Source organism: Eleutherodactylus coqui, chromosome 4 (assembly GCF_035609145.1).
Source record: "Eleutherodactylus coqui strain aEleCoq1 chromosome 4, aEleCoq1.hap1, whole genome shotgun sequence".
Taxonomy (NCBI): domain Eukaryota; kingdom Metazoa; phylum Chordata; class Amphibia; order Anura; family Eleutherodactylidae; genus Eleutherodactylus; species Eleutherodactylus coqui.
Window position 1 is genome coordinate 243,560,716 of NC_089840.1, and position 15,827 is coordinate 243,576,542.

General features: G+C 40.8%; 1 protein-coding gene across 1 annotated transcript in view; it reads left to right on the forward strand.

Moving 5' to 3' along the window:
* Positions 1–15,827, forward strand: part of LOC136626160 (alpha-2-macroglobulin-like) — a 93,564-nt gene that overhangs the window by 44,683 nt on the left and 33,054 nt on the right. Inside the window, exons 18-22 of the mRNA XM_066600967.1 lie at positions 1,839–1,911; positions 5,950–6,175; positions 8,408–8,528; positions 9,506–9,627; positions 10,157–10,208. Coding sequence (XP_066457064.1) covers positions 1,839–1,911; positions 5,950–6,175; positions 8,408–8,528; positions 9,506–9,627; positions 10,157–10,208 — 594 coding nt within the window. The remainder of the gene's footprint in view (positions 1–1,838; positions 1,912–5,949; positions 6,176–8,407; positions 8,529–9,505; positions 9,628–10,156; positions 10,209–15,827) is intronic.

Here is a 15,827-nt window from a genome sequence, read left to right on the forward strand (position 1 = left end):
TTGCCACTGTGGTTCCAATATGCAAATAGGAGTCAAGAATACAGCCTGGTAACTACAGGCAGATAAGACTCACTTCAATAATTGGAAAACTATTCGAGGGGTTTCTGAGAAATGCCATCCTGGAATACCTCAAGGAAAACAACGGTATAACCCATCATTAGCATGGGTTAATAAGGGGTCGATCATGTTAAACCAACTTGATCAGCTTCTTCGACAAAGTAAATTCTAGGCTGGACCTGGGAGAGTCTATTGATCTTGTATATCTGGATTTCTCTAAAGCATTTGACATTGTGCCGCATAATAGGTTAATATAGAAAATGAGACAGCTCGGACTGGGGGAAAACATGTGTAGCAGGATAAAGAACTGGCTCTGAGACAGAAAGCAGAGGGTCGTAATTAATGGTTCGTACTCTGATTGGACCACCGTTGCTAGTGGGGTGCCAAAAGGGTTCAGTATTAAGCCCCATTCTGTTCAATATATTTATCAATGAGCTGATAGAAGAACTGCTCAGTAAAATATCCATATTTGAGGACAATATGAAATTATACAAGATAATTAATACAATGGTGGACAATGTACAGCTGCAATTGGAGCTAGATAAGTTGGGGGTTGGGTAGAAAAATGGCAAATGAAGTTCAACACTGATAAGGTTATGCACATGGGCAGGAGAAACGGATGTCACCAATATACACTAAATGGAGTACTGCTAGGGAAAAGTGATATGGAAAAAGACTTGGGGTACTAGTTGACTGTAGACTTAACTGGAGCAATCAAGGCCAGTCAGTTGCTGCAAAGGCAAATAAAGTTTTAGGGTGCAGTAAAAGAGGTATAGGAGCGAGGGACTATGACATTATTCTTCCACTACAAAAGGCACTTATCAGGCCTCACATGGAATACTGTGTACAGTTCTGGACACCAGTAACCAGGAAAGACATTGCAGTGCTTGAGGGGGTTCAAAGACAGGCAACTTAACGAATAAACGGAATGAGAGGACTAGAATACCAAGAGAGGCTATCAGAATTGGGATTATTCACCCTGGAAAAAAGGTGGTTATGGGGCGACCAAATAATTATGTATAAATACATTAGGGGACAATACAAGGATCTTTCCCATGATCTGTTTATACCCAGGACTGTGAGGGTAACAAGAGGGCATCCTATACGAGGGGTTCTTTTCTGTAAGACCTGTGAGCTTATGGAACTCTCTGCCTGAGGACTTATTCACACGGCTGTTTGTGTGAAAACACCGTCCTATATACGCTCTTGTGAATAAGCCCTGAGGACGTGGTGATAGTAAAATCAATGGAGTAGTTTAGGAGGGGTCTCAACATCTTTTTGGAGCATTATGACATTGCAGGATATAGATATTAAATAACTAAAAGGGTTGTTGATCCAGGCCTTGGAGTCAGGTAGGAACTTTCAAATGTTGATCCAGGGATTATTCTGACTGCCATTATGGAGTCGGGAAGGAATTTTTTTCCACCAAAAGGGGTAAATTGGCTTCTGCCTTATCAGGGTTTCTTTTGCCTTCCTCTGGATCAACAAGGGGGGTAGAAACAGGCTAAACTGGATGGACATTTGTCTTTTTTCAGCCTTGTATACTATGTTACTATGTAGGGACAATCCCTCTTGTATTTTTTAGTTTTCCCTAATGAGTTTTCCGAACTAAATAACTCCTTAGCTTTATGTTATTCATGTCATCATATCATTATCACTGGTTTCTGTTTCACTGATTGATTCTCTCATTTCCACAGCTCAGCCTGCAATGCCATCTCCTCAGCAAAGTGTCAGCTGGTTTAATGACTATTTATTTTCAATGTGATACTTTCCTTTTCTAGACAAGAAGCCCCTGAAACATTTTACAAGAAGTTACTTCCCAGACACCTGGTTTTTTAAGTTGGCTCCTGTCGGGTCAGTATGCCTCCACCTCAATGCATTAATTTAGAGTGTCTCAAAAGTGTGGAAACATCCATATAGTATGAAAACCATTTGACAGATGGTGATGTAATTTTGCATGCAATCAGACTTCAATCTTTTGGTCCTCTAGATTTTGATATATCAGCAATTAAACCTATTCCATGGAATTTGCAAATAAGTTTAGCTACTGCCCCGTGGGTAATAGAAGCTCTGTTAGATGGCTCTGATTGAAATCTGTGACTTTAACAGGTGTGCTTTGTTCACCTGACATGCTCTCAACACATTCTGAAGGAGATATCGCCATCATTCCCATTGTCTGTAATTTAGAAAAATCACTCTTAAAATGAGAACAAATAAAGCTATGTTATAATGAAGCACACCAATGTTATTTCTGGTAAAATTCTTTGCCAGTTTGATATATCACACACTATCCTATTGAAAAAAATTAGAGTTGAATCCAAGATAACGGCGTTCAAAATGGCCACCATGTTGGTGATAGGGCCTAACAGGTTTCCCACTTTCTCTCTCTCTCTCACAGTTTGTATGCAAAATTGAATCACCAAACCACTTTCACTCTATATGGGTGTTTTCACACTTTTGAGACCCCTTTACTATGGCTTTGAGACTTGCAATTAGACCTTGTTCACATGCACGTAAAATTCTGCGCTGCTAGCAGCGCACAGACCATGCTTCTATTAGAAACCAATACTTTGCTATAGAAGCATTTACATGGAGGTTGTTAGGTGCGCAGAGTTTCGCGCACCTAACAAAAGATAGGAAATGCGAGTGCGAACTCACATGTCGGCTCCAAGATGCGGAAAAGATAGGACATGTCCTATCTATTTCCTGCGCGCTTCCCATAAGCTCTCATAGGAGCATGGAAAGCTCACAGCCCATACCACGGAGCATGGAAATGGGCTACTTCAAGTAGCTGAAGCAGCCCGTTCACACCATCCTCACAGTGCTGCTAGCAGCGAGCTGTGCTTGCTGCTAGCAGTGCGGAAATTACATTCATGTGAGCGAGCCCTTACTCAGATCTTTTTCCTGTGTTGTGGGTCTTGTTGAATGTTAGTAGCAATAACTTACCTTTTGAAGCATTTTACAATATATTGAAAATATACCCCAACTTAAAGCAGATAAGCAGTTGTGGCCTTTTCATTCCTTGGCTGCATTTTAATTTTTCCATATTATCTAACAGCTACTGTATGGTTAATGACTCCGGCTTGGCTATATTGTCTGATATCACCTACAGACCCCTCAATGATTCTGACTGCCAATCAGTGGCAAAGGCTGCAGCTATACTTATACATATTAGGGGCTTGTTCACATCATTGTTTTTGCTTTGCTCTGTTCATTTTCATTCAGTTTGATTTCCATTTTTTTCTCCAAAATACTAGCGTATCAGTGTGCGCTACTTCTATTTAAAAAAAGGGAATTCAAATGGATCCTTTTATTACATTATGGTCCAGGGGTGACTGAACTAAACTGAAGGGTTTCTCGTTTGGTTCCGTCTTTGATGTCCATTTAATGGATTCCTTTTTTAATGAACATGCCCAAAAGGTTACAAAGACAAAATCATTTTTAAAAAAAGATCAGTTAAAAAATGATGAAAATGGGAGCAAATGGAAACAAACTGATAGAACCACCCTGTTGTTAATGGAATCATCTACTGGATCAATTTAAAAAAAACAGAAACCATGTTTTTTTTTGCTTCCTTTTGAATTCTGTTTGGCTATATGTTCCACTGAAAAAAAATCCCTTCAAAATGGAAATCAAAACACTGATGTGAAGGAGTCCTTAACGTATGTTTATAAACATAAGCCTGTAACGTGGGGTACCTTCCCATAATCAGGTTCCGCCTTACAAAAGAAGATAATCACAGGCCAAATACATTTATAAGGTTCAATTTTACTGGTTAAAATTGCAAGTACAATACCACACAACATGCTTTGGTTTCTAACATTTTAGGGAGCTCTATAATTTTGGTTGTTTTGCTACCACAAGCTGACACAATTTCTTGCGCTCCTGCTTGCCTCCCAGACGATGTTACTGTTACTGTTAAGGTCACAAAGTCTGGCACCTAGCTTTTCTCTATGGTCCCATCTAGTAATAAGTGCGGGACAAGTCAGATTATGCTTCTGTCTACACAAATTCACTCACAGTCTGTCAGACCAAAGGACGACTTCTGCAGTATTAGTAAATCACCTAGGTCTCTGCAGCCCAATTTGACTGTTGTACAAATGCTTCTAGATCTTGACTTTGAGCTTCCTTAGGGTGCTTCCTACATACTGGATGCCACAGGGGCACTTCAGCATGTAAACTAATCCTCTATGCTCATAATCATAATCTATCTGCATAGGGAACAGGGGCGTAACTATAGAGAATGCAGGGGATGCTGTTGCACCCGGGCCCAGGAGCCTTGGGGGGCCCATAAGGCTTCTCTTCTCCATATAGGAAGCCCAGTACTATGAATAAAGCATTATAGTTGGGGGCCCCGTTCCAGGTTTTGCATTGGGGCCCAGGAGCTTCAAGTTACGCCTTTGATAGGGAAAATCTTATTTTAAATATTAGATTTAATGACAACCATTGTATAAACCCTAGATAAGGGCTTAAATCTTTCCACACCAAGTAAAAACACCCTGTGAAGTTATAGAGTTTGTGCATTCAACTTTTAAGCGCTGCGGAATATGTAGGCGCTATATAAATAAAGATTATTATTAAACTCTTGATGTTGATGTTTTTGAGCCCTTCTATAGACAATAACCAGATTTATAGGATTAGTTGTTCCAGTCATATTGAATTCAATGACAAAAGAATTCCTGTAGCGGTCCTGGTTACTTATCGTAGTAATCGATCGGTTACCTACTGTATCATGTCCCACTTCCCTAATAGTTTTATCTATAATGTTCTCATCGTGGTTCCTTTCCAGAAGTCTAAGTCTAAGAATTGTTTTCTGTTCAAGAGAATTCTCAAACTCAGGACGGTTCCTCTTGATTCTCTGAAACTATCCTTTGAGGATGATCCTGATCCAACTATAGAAATGGCAGCTACTTTTATCTATGTAGGATCTAGTATCCGTAGATTTAAGAATACTTTTGCAGAAACAGTATTATTTTTAATAAGCATGGCTGAAGGACCAGTCCCGTGAAAACACATTTTTCTAACCCTGCCGACTTCACCTGATTGCCTGTCACATTCTGGAGGTCTCCTATGTGTTTGATGCTTATCAGGTATCATCTTGAGGGTGAGATTTTTTACTTTCACTTTCAAATCAATACCATGATGCATCAGCTCAGAATTGGCTAGAGGCTGTACCATTTCTGTCTGCCGGGGAAACAGTTATTATTACCTTCTATATTAACCTAAATAGGCAATAGACCATAAGTATACAGTCAGGAAGATGAGCTGTAATCTCCTCCACTATAACTGTGTGACAGGAACTGTTTCGGTGATAGGATTTATGCAAGTGCATAACACAGACTGATAAATTTACTAGTTTCAGACAACATAAACCCTAGTAGATGTGACCTGGTCAGAATTGAGATCGCATGCACATCTAAGGAAAAAGAGGCTGGGAGTTTCAGAAATAAAAAAATGACTAACTTTGGCTCACTTACAAATACTGGGGGGCAAACTACATAATGAATTTAAAAATAAAATCACCAGGGTGGTCCTTCAAATCCATGAAATTAATGATGACCAAACTAATTTTACCTAAATAAATATTCATTATCAAAAATAATTGTGGGATAAAGAAAAATCTGAACATTAATATAAATTCCTTTTAAACGGGCTCTATAGTATCATCCAGAAAAAGAAAAGAAAAAAACTAACGATTGTGCGCAGCCTGCTTTATGAAATATAAAAAGTTATAGAGAGTAATTTAAAAGTGGATTTTTACTGATACTATTAAGTTCATTGAAGTGAACAAATCTGAAATTTTATCAGTATAGACCTATTCCAGCACCTAGTTTACATAACATGCGATTATTACCTCTGATAATACTTCATTTATCTCTTCTTGTTCTACAGCTCAGATGGACACTCTGTACTGCATCTAACTACCCCACACACTATCACTAAGTGGGTGACTGATGGCTTCTGCTTGAGCAAAACTGGTTTTGCCAGTGTAAAAGACGTTGAGTTCACCACATTCCAGTCTTATTTCATTGACCTAATTGTTCCCTACTCAGTCGTACAAGGAGAGAAGTTTACAATGCAGGCCGTGGTCTTCAGCTATGGGAAGAAATGTAATCTGGTAAGAAATTATGATCCTTTTTTAATGTTTGAAAAATATTTGTTCTCAGAAAATCATGGTTATTTGGTGTATGTGAGCCCTTGGGCAAAAGTATAACATAGGTCACTTTATATTTCACCTTTCACTTGATAAGTGTAGAATGTTTTTACCCACCACAAGCTCTCCAAACCCCAGTAGGCATTAGCACCTGCACTTGTTTGCCCTGTGATGACACCACACAATTCATAATAGGTCACTTTACTTTGTTGCCATTATTTATCACGTTATTTTTTAACTGCTTGACCATCAGTACATTATCTGGGCATTACATTTTATCAGGCTTGGTTCATATCTGCGCTGGAAGCACCATTCGGAGCCTCGGGCACAAATACTGTAGAAAATCCAGGACAAAATAGTGTAGCATGTGGCATGATTTTGTTTGGTAAAATGCCAAGTGACATGTCAGAAGCCTAATGCAACCCATTATTGTCACTTTATTTGTACTTGTGGTTAAGCTCCTATCATGGAGCGGAACAACAAAAATATTAAGCACATGTGTGAAAGAGATCTTAAGGGGCATTCCCACACTGCTTTTCACTACGACGTGGAATTCCATTTGGGGGTTACATCACAGGTGCTAAAAAGAGCAACGATATGCCTTAGTGGGTTACCTGACCCAGCAGTACAAGAGTGGAGAAGGTAGACAAATTTCCATAATGACCATGTGGCGTACCTTGTGTCAACTGTGGTTCAATAGGTAAAGATTGTCAATTGTGCCTCTGATGACCCTGCATCATCACCAATAACACCTTGCATGGACCCAGGAAAATGTTGGAGAACCATGGAAACCTGGTAGAAGGTCATCTTGAGTAATGAATCCCATTCCCTTCTGAACCACTCTGCCTTGGCCCCCAAACTCACTGAACTGTAACCCCATTGAACATATTTAGGATGTGCTGTAAAGGGCTGTGGGATCTGCTCCCACTTATCCGCAAAATGTGAACTAACTGACAGAGTTCCTGCAGCGGCATGGATTGAGTGGTGTCTGGAAGCTGTAATTTAATAAAAACATTGACCAACCCATTATTGAATAAGTACCTAATGCAGTGATCGTTCAGTGTAGAATAACATAGTCAGCAATGTTAATCTATACTCCAAATATAACAAAAACAAACAAACCTTGTCAAACGGACACCAAAATGGTGTCCGTTTCACTAAGGACAGTGAATGGTTCCATTCATTTCTGTTTGAGAGTTCCACCATAGTACTGTTTTTGGCAGATGGAATTGAAATACTCCTTCAGTGCATCAAACATGTCAGCCTCATACATTGGGCATTGGTGCAAAAAAATCAAACATTTTGTCATTCTGAGTCATACTGAAGTCATACTGAAGAGCTGCACTTTTCCAATAAGTTGTGTGTTACGGTGTCTGCTTATAACAAAAGCCAAAGATGCAGTACAAGATCAATTGTTTGAAGCATCCCAATGACCCTCAATGTACCCTATTAACTTATAGTGGAATCTGTCTATATGCAGTACTATTTTTGCCATAAAATCTGACAACACTGTCAATGGAGCTTTCATTGTAGGTATAAACCATTGGAAATTGGAGCCTTAGGCACACAATATCACAGAACCATTATCCATTCATAGCTTTCAGATTGTTTCTAGAGCAGGTTGACAGTCTGTAGTTAGTGTCAAGACAAGAAGTGCTTTTTGGGGTTATCTCGATTTGGGTATCCATGTCTAAGGAGCCAAATACAAGCCTGAGATCACCATCCACAATGCCAAAAGTTGTGTACAACTAACAGGGTAAAAGGCATAGTGGTTACTATTGAGTTCAGCAAATACAGAGATCCATCTCCACTCCAACAAAAGTGAGATGCACTAAAGATAACTGGGGATGATGGAAAGAAAGACTGAGAAGATGAAATGAGAGATCTAGGAGAGAGAAGATAAAAATTGTGGTCATAAAACTGCCATGTTCTGATTGAGCAGGACCACGTTCTAAGTTTTGCTATGGGCCCCCATAGTTGCTTATTACATTCCTGTATGAATCCTTCCAACCCCTTCCAAAATCGAGTGAAAACCTTTTCTGAGGTGTCAAGGCTCATATTACTGCATTGTGTAATGCTCAGCAAGAATGTAAGGTTCAGTCGACCAAAAACATTGACCATGCAGAAGATAAACATATTTTGCCCCTTCATCTGCACTTATCAAATATATATTACTATTTGCTTTCTTAATAACAGATTAGCGTGTCATTGTCCAAATCAGAAGATCTGATTACAACCGAAGATAAGGAGCAGCACAAATGCGTCTGTGAGGGGCACTCACACACGTTCTCCTGGGATGTTTCAGCCTTAAAACCAAGTACTGTAATGATTAATTATTTTTACATTTAAGATAAGTTTTCTTACGATGAGAAATATTTGATTTTTGTTTACTGTTATTCATACAATGGGGTTGTTTTTTTAGCTAGTAGATTGTAAAAATATTGCATCATGGTCTTGCACATAGCAGAGTCGTATACAAGGAGCCCATATGGCAGTGTTCAGAGGACAGGTTTCCTAGTATAGAGCCCTAGGGCATCTGTGTGCTGCCATACAGTTTCCGAAGGCTTCTGTACATACAGAGATATTCTTCCTAAAGAAGTACATATGGAATTTGTTGGAATGTGCCACATTTTTATGTCAAATTGTATGGAAGCCAACAGAAAAGTCTCTGAATGCTTCTATATGAAGGTCTACAAAGGGACAGCAGAGACGTAATCCATCTGTATGAGAGCTCTATGTGTACAAACCATGTCAATAAACCCCTAGGATTACAAATAGGTTCCTTTAATCCAACATTTTATAAACCAGACAATGTCATATTCCAGCTCTTGAGTTCAGCACAGAAACTAAAAAAAATGTTTTCAAAGAAACGGCAAAGAAATTCCCATGATTACAAAGCATACTTATAATAGCAGATCTTGTGCCTCTTCCAGTAGATCATTCACCCGTACAAGGTAATTTTATATACAGTTTCTAAAACACAATCACTAATGTAAAGTATGTGATTATTTAGTAACTACCATGTCTTATTGATGATTTACTATGGATAAGAAACCCGAAAAATGCTTCCAACCAGAAGGAAATTATTTACTATTAAAAAGACTGCCTGGGCGCCCGCTGGCAATTTTGGTAACTTTTTAAGATGATGATAAAAAGAAACCAAGTTTTAGAGTGTAGAAACCTCACATATTTACCTGAAATAGTTCAAATGCTATACAAACTATTTTATGAAGTGCTCCACAATATGTTCTTTTACTTTCTAGTAATGATGACGACTCTACTTTGACTTTTCAGAGGCACTAAAGATTCATGTCGACAGTGGATCTATAGAAGTGGAGGGAGACTGCACCCAAAATGATCTTGTGATAGGAGATGACCACAGAAAGGATTCAGTGGAGAAAACCGTTGTGGTGAAGGTGAGGTACTGTACATTAACCACAATGTACAGTATAATGTACTGATAAAGCTGTAGTTTTATTCAAGAGGACCTGAATACCTAGTAATTGTAAGCCCTCATACAACTAGACAGGATTGTATATTGCCAGGTATGTAGTGGGCAGATCAATTTTGAGGCACTGTACATCCTTATAGATATAGGAGCCATGACCACAATTTAATTTAATAATCTACAAAATGTATAAAGCAGAGAATATGTTTAGTGAGCAAGTATGAGATTGGGGTGCAAGCACCAGTTATTCCAAAACATCAGGGCCAGTGGAGCCACCTTCCGGGTCAGCAGTGCCCCTTCAGTAATGACCAGATAAAGCACTCTGTATAAAGGCCTAGGTCATACACCCTTACAGCCTGCCATGTGCCCCAGTTATCACATGACTTGTAGCACTTAGTGCAGTTTGGAATATGACATTTTACAATAAGCGTTCGGGACTGAAAATACAGTATATTCTATAAATAGACTGTAAATTACATTTTATTGTTTTCTTTTAGCCAAAAGGACACGAAGAGGAAAAGACAAAAACATTCCTCCTTTTCCCATCAGGTAACTCAAAATGAGAACACGAGCAGGGACAAATGCAGAGAATCAAGGATGTTCATTGAAAGATCTACATAAATGGAGTAGATTATATAAGTACTGTTAGTCTAGGTTCACACAGCATCATGGCATCATGGCATGACTGATAACTTTCTGCAACAAATTATATTAAGTCATAGAAAAGCTATATAGCAGTTATATTAACACAACAGAAGCCTTGAAACAAGCTATTGATTGGGCAAATAAACTGTAGTACAGAAAGTTCTAAACCCAATAAGGACCAAGCGCCATAAATATATGGCACTTAGGCCTGGGCTTTAATCCCGTGCCATAGTACCAATATGGCATGGGATTAAAGTTCCCACTATCTCACAAGAGCAGGTCAGGTTCTTATATGTCTGTGACAGCCAGAGACGCGTAAGATCTGCTTCTGCCTTCTCTTTTGTGGGCTAGATTGGGTTCAATGAGTGCTATGTTGTGAATAGAGAAAGCTGAAATGATGCTTTCCCTATTCTACCTGGCATTCACATGTTCGCCGGGTGCCCTCTGGCACGACAGAGCTGCAGGGTCTGAGCAAACCCAGAATTGCTCTGCCATTGACTAGTCTCACTACAGAGGAATGTTTTTTTCCCGAAACTGGGGCTCCTATGGACTCTGCAGCTACAATGGAAAAGTGTGAAATAGAAAAAAAAAGACAGTGTGAGAGTCCCCCAGAGGTCTTATATGTTATATGATGTCATGGCGGCCATAGATGTTAAAAAACTGTTACAAAAATGAGTTAAAAAATTACACAATAAAATGAAAATAATTTTATATACTGTATATAATGAAAACTACCAAACACCAACCTAAACCATCATCGTATCTGCCCTATAATCCAAGACTATTTAAATTATATATCAAAACATATGAAACAAAATGTGGAACCCATTCCTGTACCTTATTTTTTTAGTATGTTTACACTAAAATGAACTACTAATTTATATTTTTTTCTGTTTTTTACCTGTAATTTAAACAAAAAAATGGAAAAAAATCCAGTGAATAAAAGATATTAAAAAAAAAAAAAAAAAAGCAGGAAAAATAATTTTAGTAGCTAAAGAAAAAAATAGGGAGTTTATCATTTGGTGGTTTTAAGGTCCTAAGAAGTGTTTGGTTATTTAAGACTAGAGATGAGCGAACGTGCTCGTTTAGGGCAATTACTCAAATGAGCGTTGCCTTTTTCGAGTAACTGCCTACTCGGGCGATAAGATTCGGGGGGTGCCGGGTGGTACCAGGGGACAGCACTCTCTCCCCCACTTCCCCCCCCCCCCCCCCGCAACCCCACACTCAACCCCGACACCCCCCGAATCTTTTCGACCGATTAGGCAGTTACTTGAAAAAAGCAATACTCGCTCGAGCAATTGTTCTAAACAAGCACGTTCGTTCATCTCTATTTAAGACCAAAACACCCAAGTCCTTAAGGGGTTAACATGTTAAATTAAAGGGGTTGTCCCGCGGCAGCAAGTGGGTCTATACACTTCTGTATGGCCATATTAATGCACTTTGTAATGTACATTGTGCATTAATTATGAGCCATACAGAAGTTATAAAAAGTTTTTTACTTACCTGCTCCGTTGCTAGCGTCCTCGTTCCCATGGAGCCGACTAATTTTCGCCCTCCGATGGCCAAATTAGCCGCGCTTGCGCAGTCCGGGTCTTCTGCTCTCTTCAATGGAGCCGCTCGTGCAGAATGCCGGCTCCGTGTAGCTCTGCCCCGTCACGTGCCGATTCCAGCCAATCAGGAGGCTGGAATCGGCAATGGACCGCACAGAAGAGCTGCGGTCCACGGAGGGAGCAGACCCCGGCGGCCATCTTCAGCAGGTAAGTATGAAGACGCCGGACCGCCGGGATTCAGGTAAGCGCTGAGCGGTTTGTTTTTTTAACCCCTGCATCGGGGTTGTCTCGCGCCGAACGGGGGGGGGGGGGGGGGGGGGTAAAAAAAAAAAACCCCGTTTCGGCGCGGGACAACCCCTTTAAGTTAAACGGGTCCACATTTGTACTTGTGCCCCAACGATAAAGAGCTGCATTGGCTCCAAAGAAAGAAAATATGTATGTTTGTATTGAAAAGAATATTAGATCATTGCCCATAGGGCTCTCATTCAGCATATCTCCAGCCAGCAGACGTTAACGGGTAACTTTGACATGTACGTCAGGAGAATTTTTCAGTGTAAGGCCCCCTGCACATGGGCGGAAATTCTGCAGCGGATTTTCCCACAGAATTTCTGCCCCTGCCCGCCTGCATAGGATTGCATTACAAAACGTAATCCTTTGCAGACGGACGTGATTTGTCTACGTGAAAGCACACGCGGAAAACAAGTAGCAGCATGTTCTATTTCTGTGCAGGTCTCGCACAGAAATGTCACTCCTGGCACCCCGGCTCTGCGCATGCGCCGGCAGCCGGCACATTACAGAGCCGGAGCTGTGGGAGAAGGTGAGAGCCGCACTGTTCCCTGCAGGGGCGCAGGTTGGGTCCCACTGCGAGATTTCTCGCAGGGGATCCGACCCGGCCGTCTGCAGGCGGCCATAATGGGGTAAAAAAAAACAAATGTGGCGTTAACCTAGACTAAGATTTATTTACAGTTAAGCCTTAAAAAGAGATTTGCCAATAAACAATATTGATGGCATATTGCTATGATTCATTTGTATAAAGAAAAGATCCCCTCGCACCAGTTGGTTGTTCTCTGACACAGTTCTACACTTAAGCAAGCTCTATGTCTGTTATTACAACATCAGATTTCCACTTGTAAGATTCCAGCTGAGAGTCAATTTTCCCCTAAATGTAGAGTGTTAGTGTGTCAAAGGTGGAGTCACTGATAGGAATAGCAAAGACACAGTTATCTGCAGTAACACAGTTAACTTTACCGAGGAACTTGCAATTGAATAAAACTAGGGAGGTCTTCTGACATAGCAGCCATCTGGCCAGTACAAGGTTACAAACAGTCATCTCTTTTAAAGGGGCCCAAGTTTCCAACATTGCAGAAGAGTTCAACCATTTCTTTCTCTCAGTGGTAGTGGTGGTATTGCAGTGTCCGAGAAGCGGGCCCCAGCCTAGAAGACAGTGGGGTAGAGTTTGGGCCTTGTCACGGTGGCTCTACCGTCTTCCACCTGGAGGGTCACCAGTGGCATGTCCAAGGGGCCGAGGGCAGGCTATTAAACAGGGAAACCCACGGGTGGTTTACCTTAGTCCTTTTGTCATTCGTGACGCTACCGTTTCATCCTGTGAATGCAGTTGTTAGCAATAAAGGGTGCACACACAGGGATTTCACTTTCAGAGCCAAACTGTGAACGGTCGGTAAAGCTTGTTTTCTTGCAATAACTTGGTACAGTTCAGTAATACACGCCAGCAGGAAAAACAGGGTAAAACTCAAATTGGTATGACAGGGAGGATTCATGGGTAGACAGGAGAAACCACAGTCCCATTATCTGTGGGTCTTGATCCCGGCGACACTCTTCCTTTTCTCTCCAGCTCTCTACCAGTCATCACTCACATTTGGAAAGGGGTAGGCTGCATAGCGGCCCCTCATTCTCTCTCTTTCTCTCTCTGTGTTTAAGGGTAACATTGGCATCTTCAGGGTAAATCAGGCCCAGGGCAGGCTTCAGATTCCTCTCAGACTCTTCCATTCTGTACCACACAGAGCTGAAGGTCTCTGTGTGGCTCACTTGCAGAACAGCACTCTCTCCAGCTCTTCTCTCTTGCAAGCCCAGAATAGATTTCTCACTGACTGACTTCCTTCAATCATTTACCTTGCAACCACATTTACATAGCACGATCCATGACTAACAAAAGATACATTTCCAGACATAACCCAGACAGTAACCCATTCAGTGCTGTAGCTAGGCAATACACATCATATTCATATACATAGAAGACACTGACAATACAGTAAGCACGAGACAAATACATTTACACTGATGGAGGGGCCCCACTAACTCTGGGCCACTACAGTATCTCCTCAGAGGTGTGAAAAGTATAGATGCTTCTTTGATACTGGGGTATTGGTGGCTTGGTCGGCTTTGCGGCTCATTTGCCCTACTTGGCCTGTGATGCCTTTCTGTATGCCAAATAAATCCAGTAGAACCTTCTTGAGACCTGCAAAATGGTTCAAGGTGTACCTCACAGCTTCCTTCAGATCTCCACCATAGATCCCAGTGCTCCAGCTTCCTGGTGCCCTTAAATAGCGTTAACCACAAGATCCCCACGAGGAACATGGGACCTGCACAGAAGGCCTATGTGACCCAAAGGTCCTCATACATATAACATAATAGTATAACAGCAATGAACAATAGCAGCACTTAAAGGCACAATGTCAAATAGCTTAACTAACTGGCATAATTACATACATTACATTAGGTAGTGTGCCACATTAATTAGTACTGTAAGCCTGCAGTGGCCATAATAGACACTGTCTACCATCAGCGATATTTATGTGGACAGACGTCTTAAAAAAGGCAGTACCAACAGCTTCAATGTAACATACAGCAATTTCAATATATACGACACAGATACCTTAAAGGTCTATAGGATTGCATAAGATGTAATAGTGCTCCTAAAAATATAGATTAATAATCTTTATTTATATAGTGACAACATATTTCACAGCGCTTTACAAATCACATATGGAGACAAAGTCAGACATTACATATAGTATAAAAAATCAAATAGACCAGTAGTAGGTGAATGCCCTGCCCGCAAGAGCTTACAATCTATGAGGAAAGGGCATAACACATGAGTGTTTGGGATTAATCCGATTCTCTGTGATAGAGCATTGCAGAGAATCGGAGTAACTTAGGAAAAGTTTTGGAAATTGGAGTGGGAGGTTAGCACTACCCCAGAACTTATCAGAGGTCATTAGCAGAACAGAGAGCACAGGTAGGGTGGAAAACTGAGATGAAGGAGGAGATATAGGGTGGTGCAGCACTGTGGAGAGCTTTATGGATGAGAGTGATATGTTTATAGGGGCGTTATGGCAAATGGATTTTTTAAAATCACTTTTCACCCATTCACTGGATCCTGAGAATGGGGAACCCATGTCCACCCTATTTCACAGTTCAAGACTCATTCTCCCATTTCTGTAGTACAGTGGGGAATGGAGTCGCTGGTTGCACATGTGCAGCAGAGGCTCTATTCTTCTCAATAGAGCACATGGCTGAGCGCTGCGCTCGACTATCTTTGTCTGCCCCACTGAAATGAATGAAGCTTAGCCGCTCCATTTATTTCAATGGGTTTATGAAAATAGCTGAGCACAGTGCTCAATTATCTCTGTCTACCCCACTGAAAAAGGTTGTAACAGTCTCCACACATCCAGCAGGGTGTCTCTCCTAGTCTTACACACAACACTGGTGATAAACCCTAACAAAATTCCATAAAAATCATTCCCTGTCCATATATTCAATTGGGGCATATAAGGGCTCATTCACATGAGCATATGCATTAACGATGCGTGTATTACACAGCTTCTACCTCTCTGTAAGTCGGTGTATCACTGCGTATGGCAGCGATTTTGGACTGCGCATGACAGTATATCTCACGCATGCTGTAATGTACAATCTTCCTGGTTTTATTTATTTTCTTTAAATCTCCTGCTGT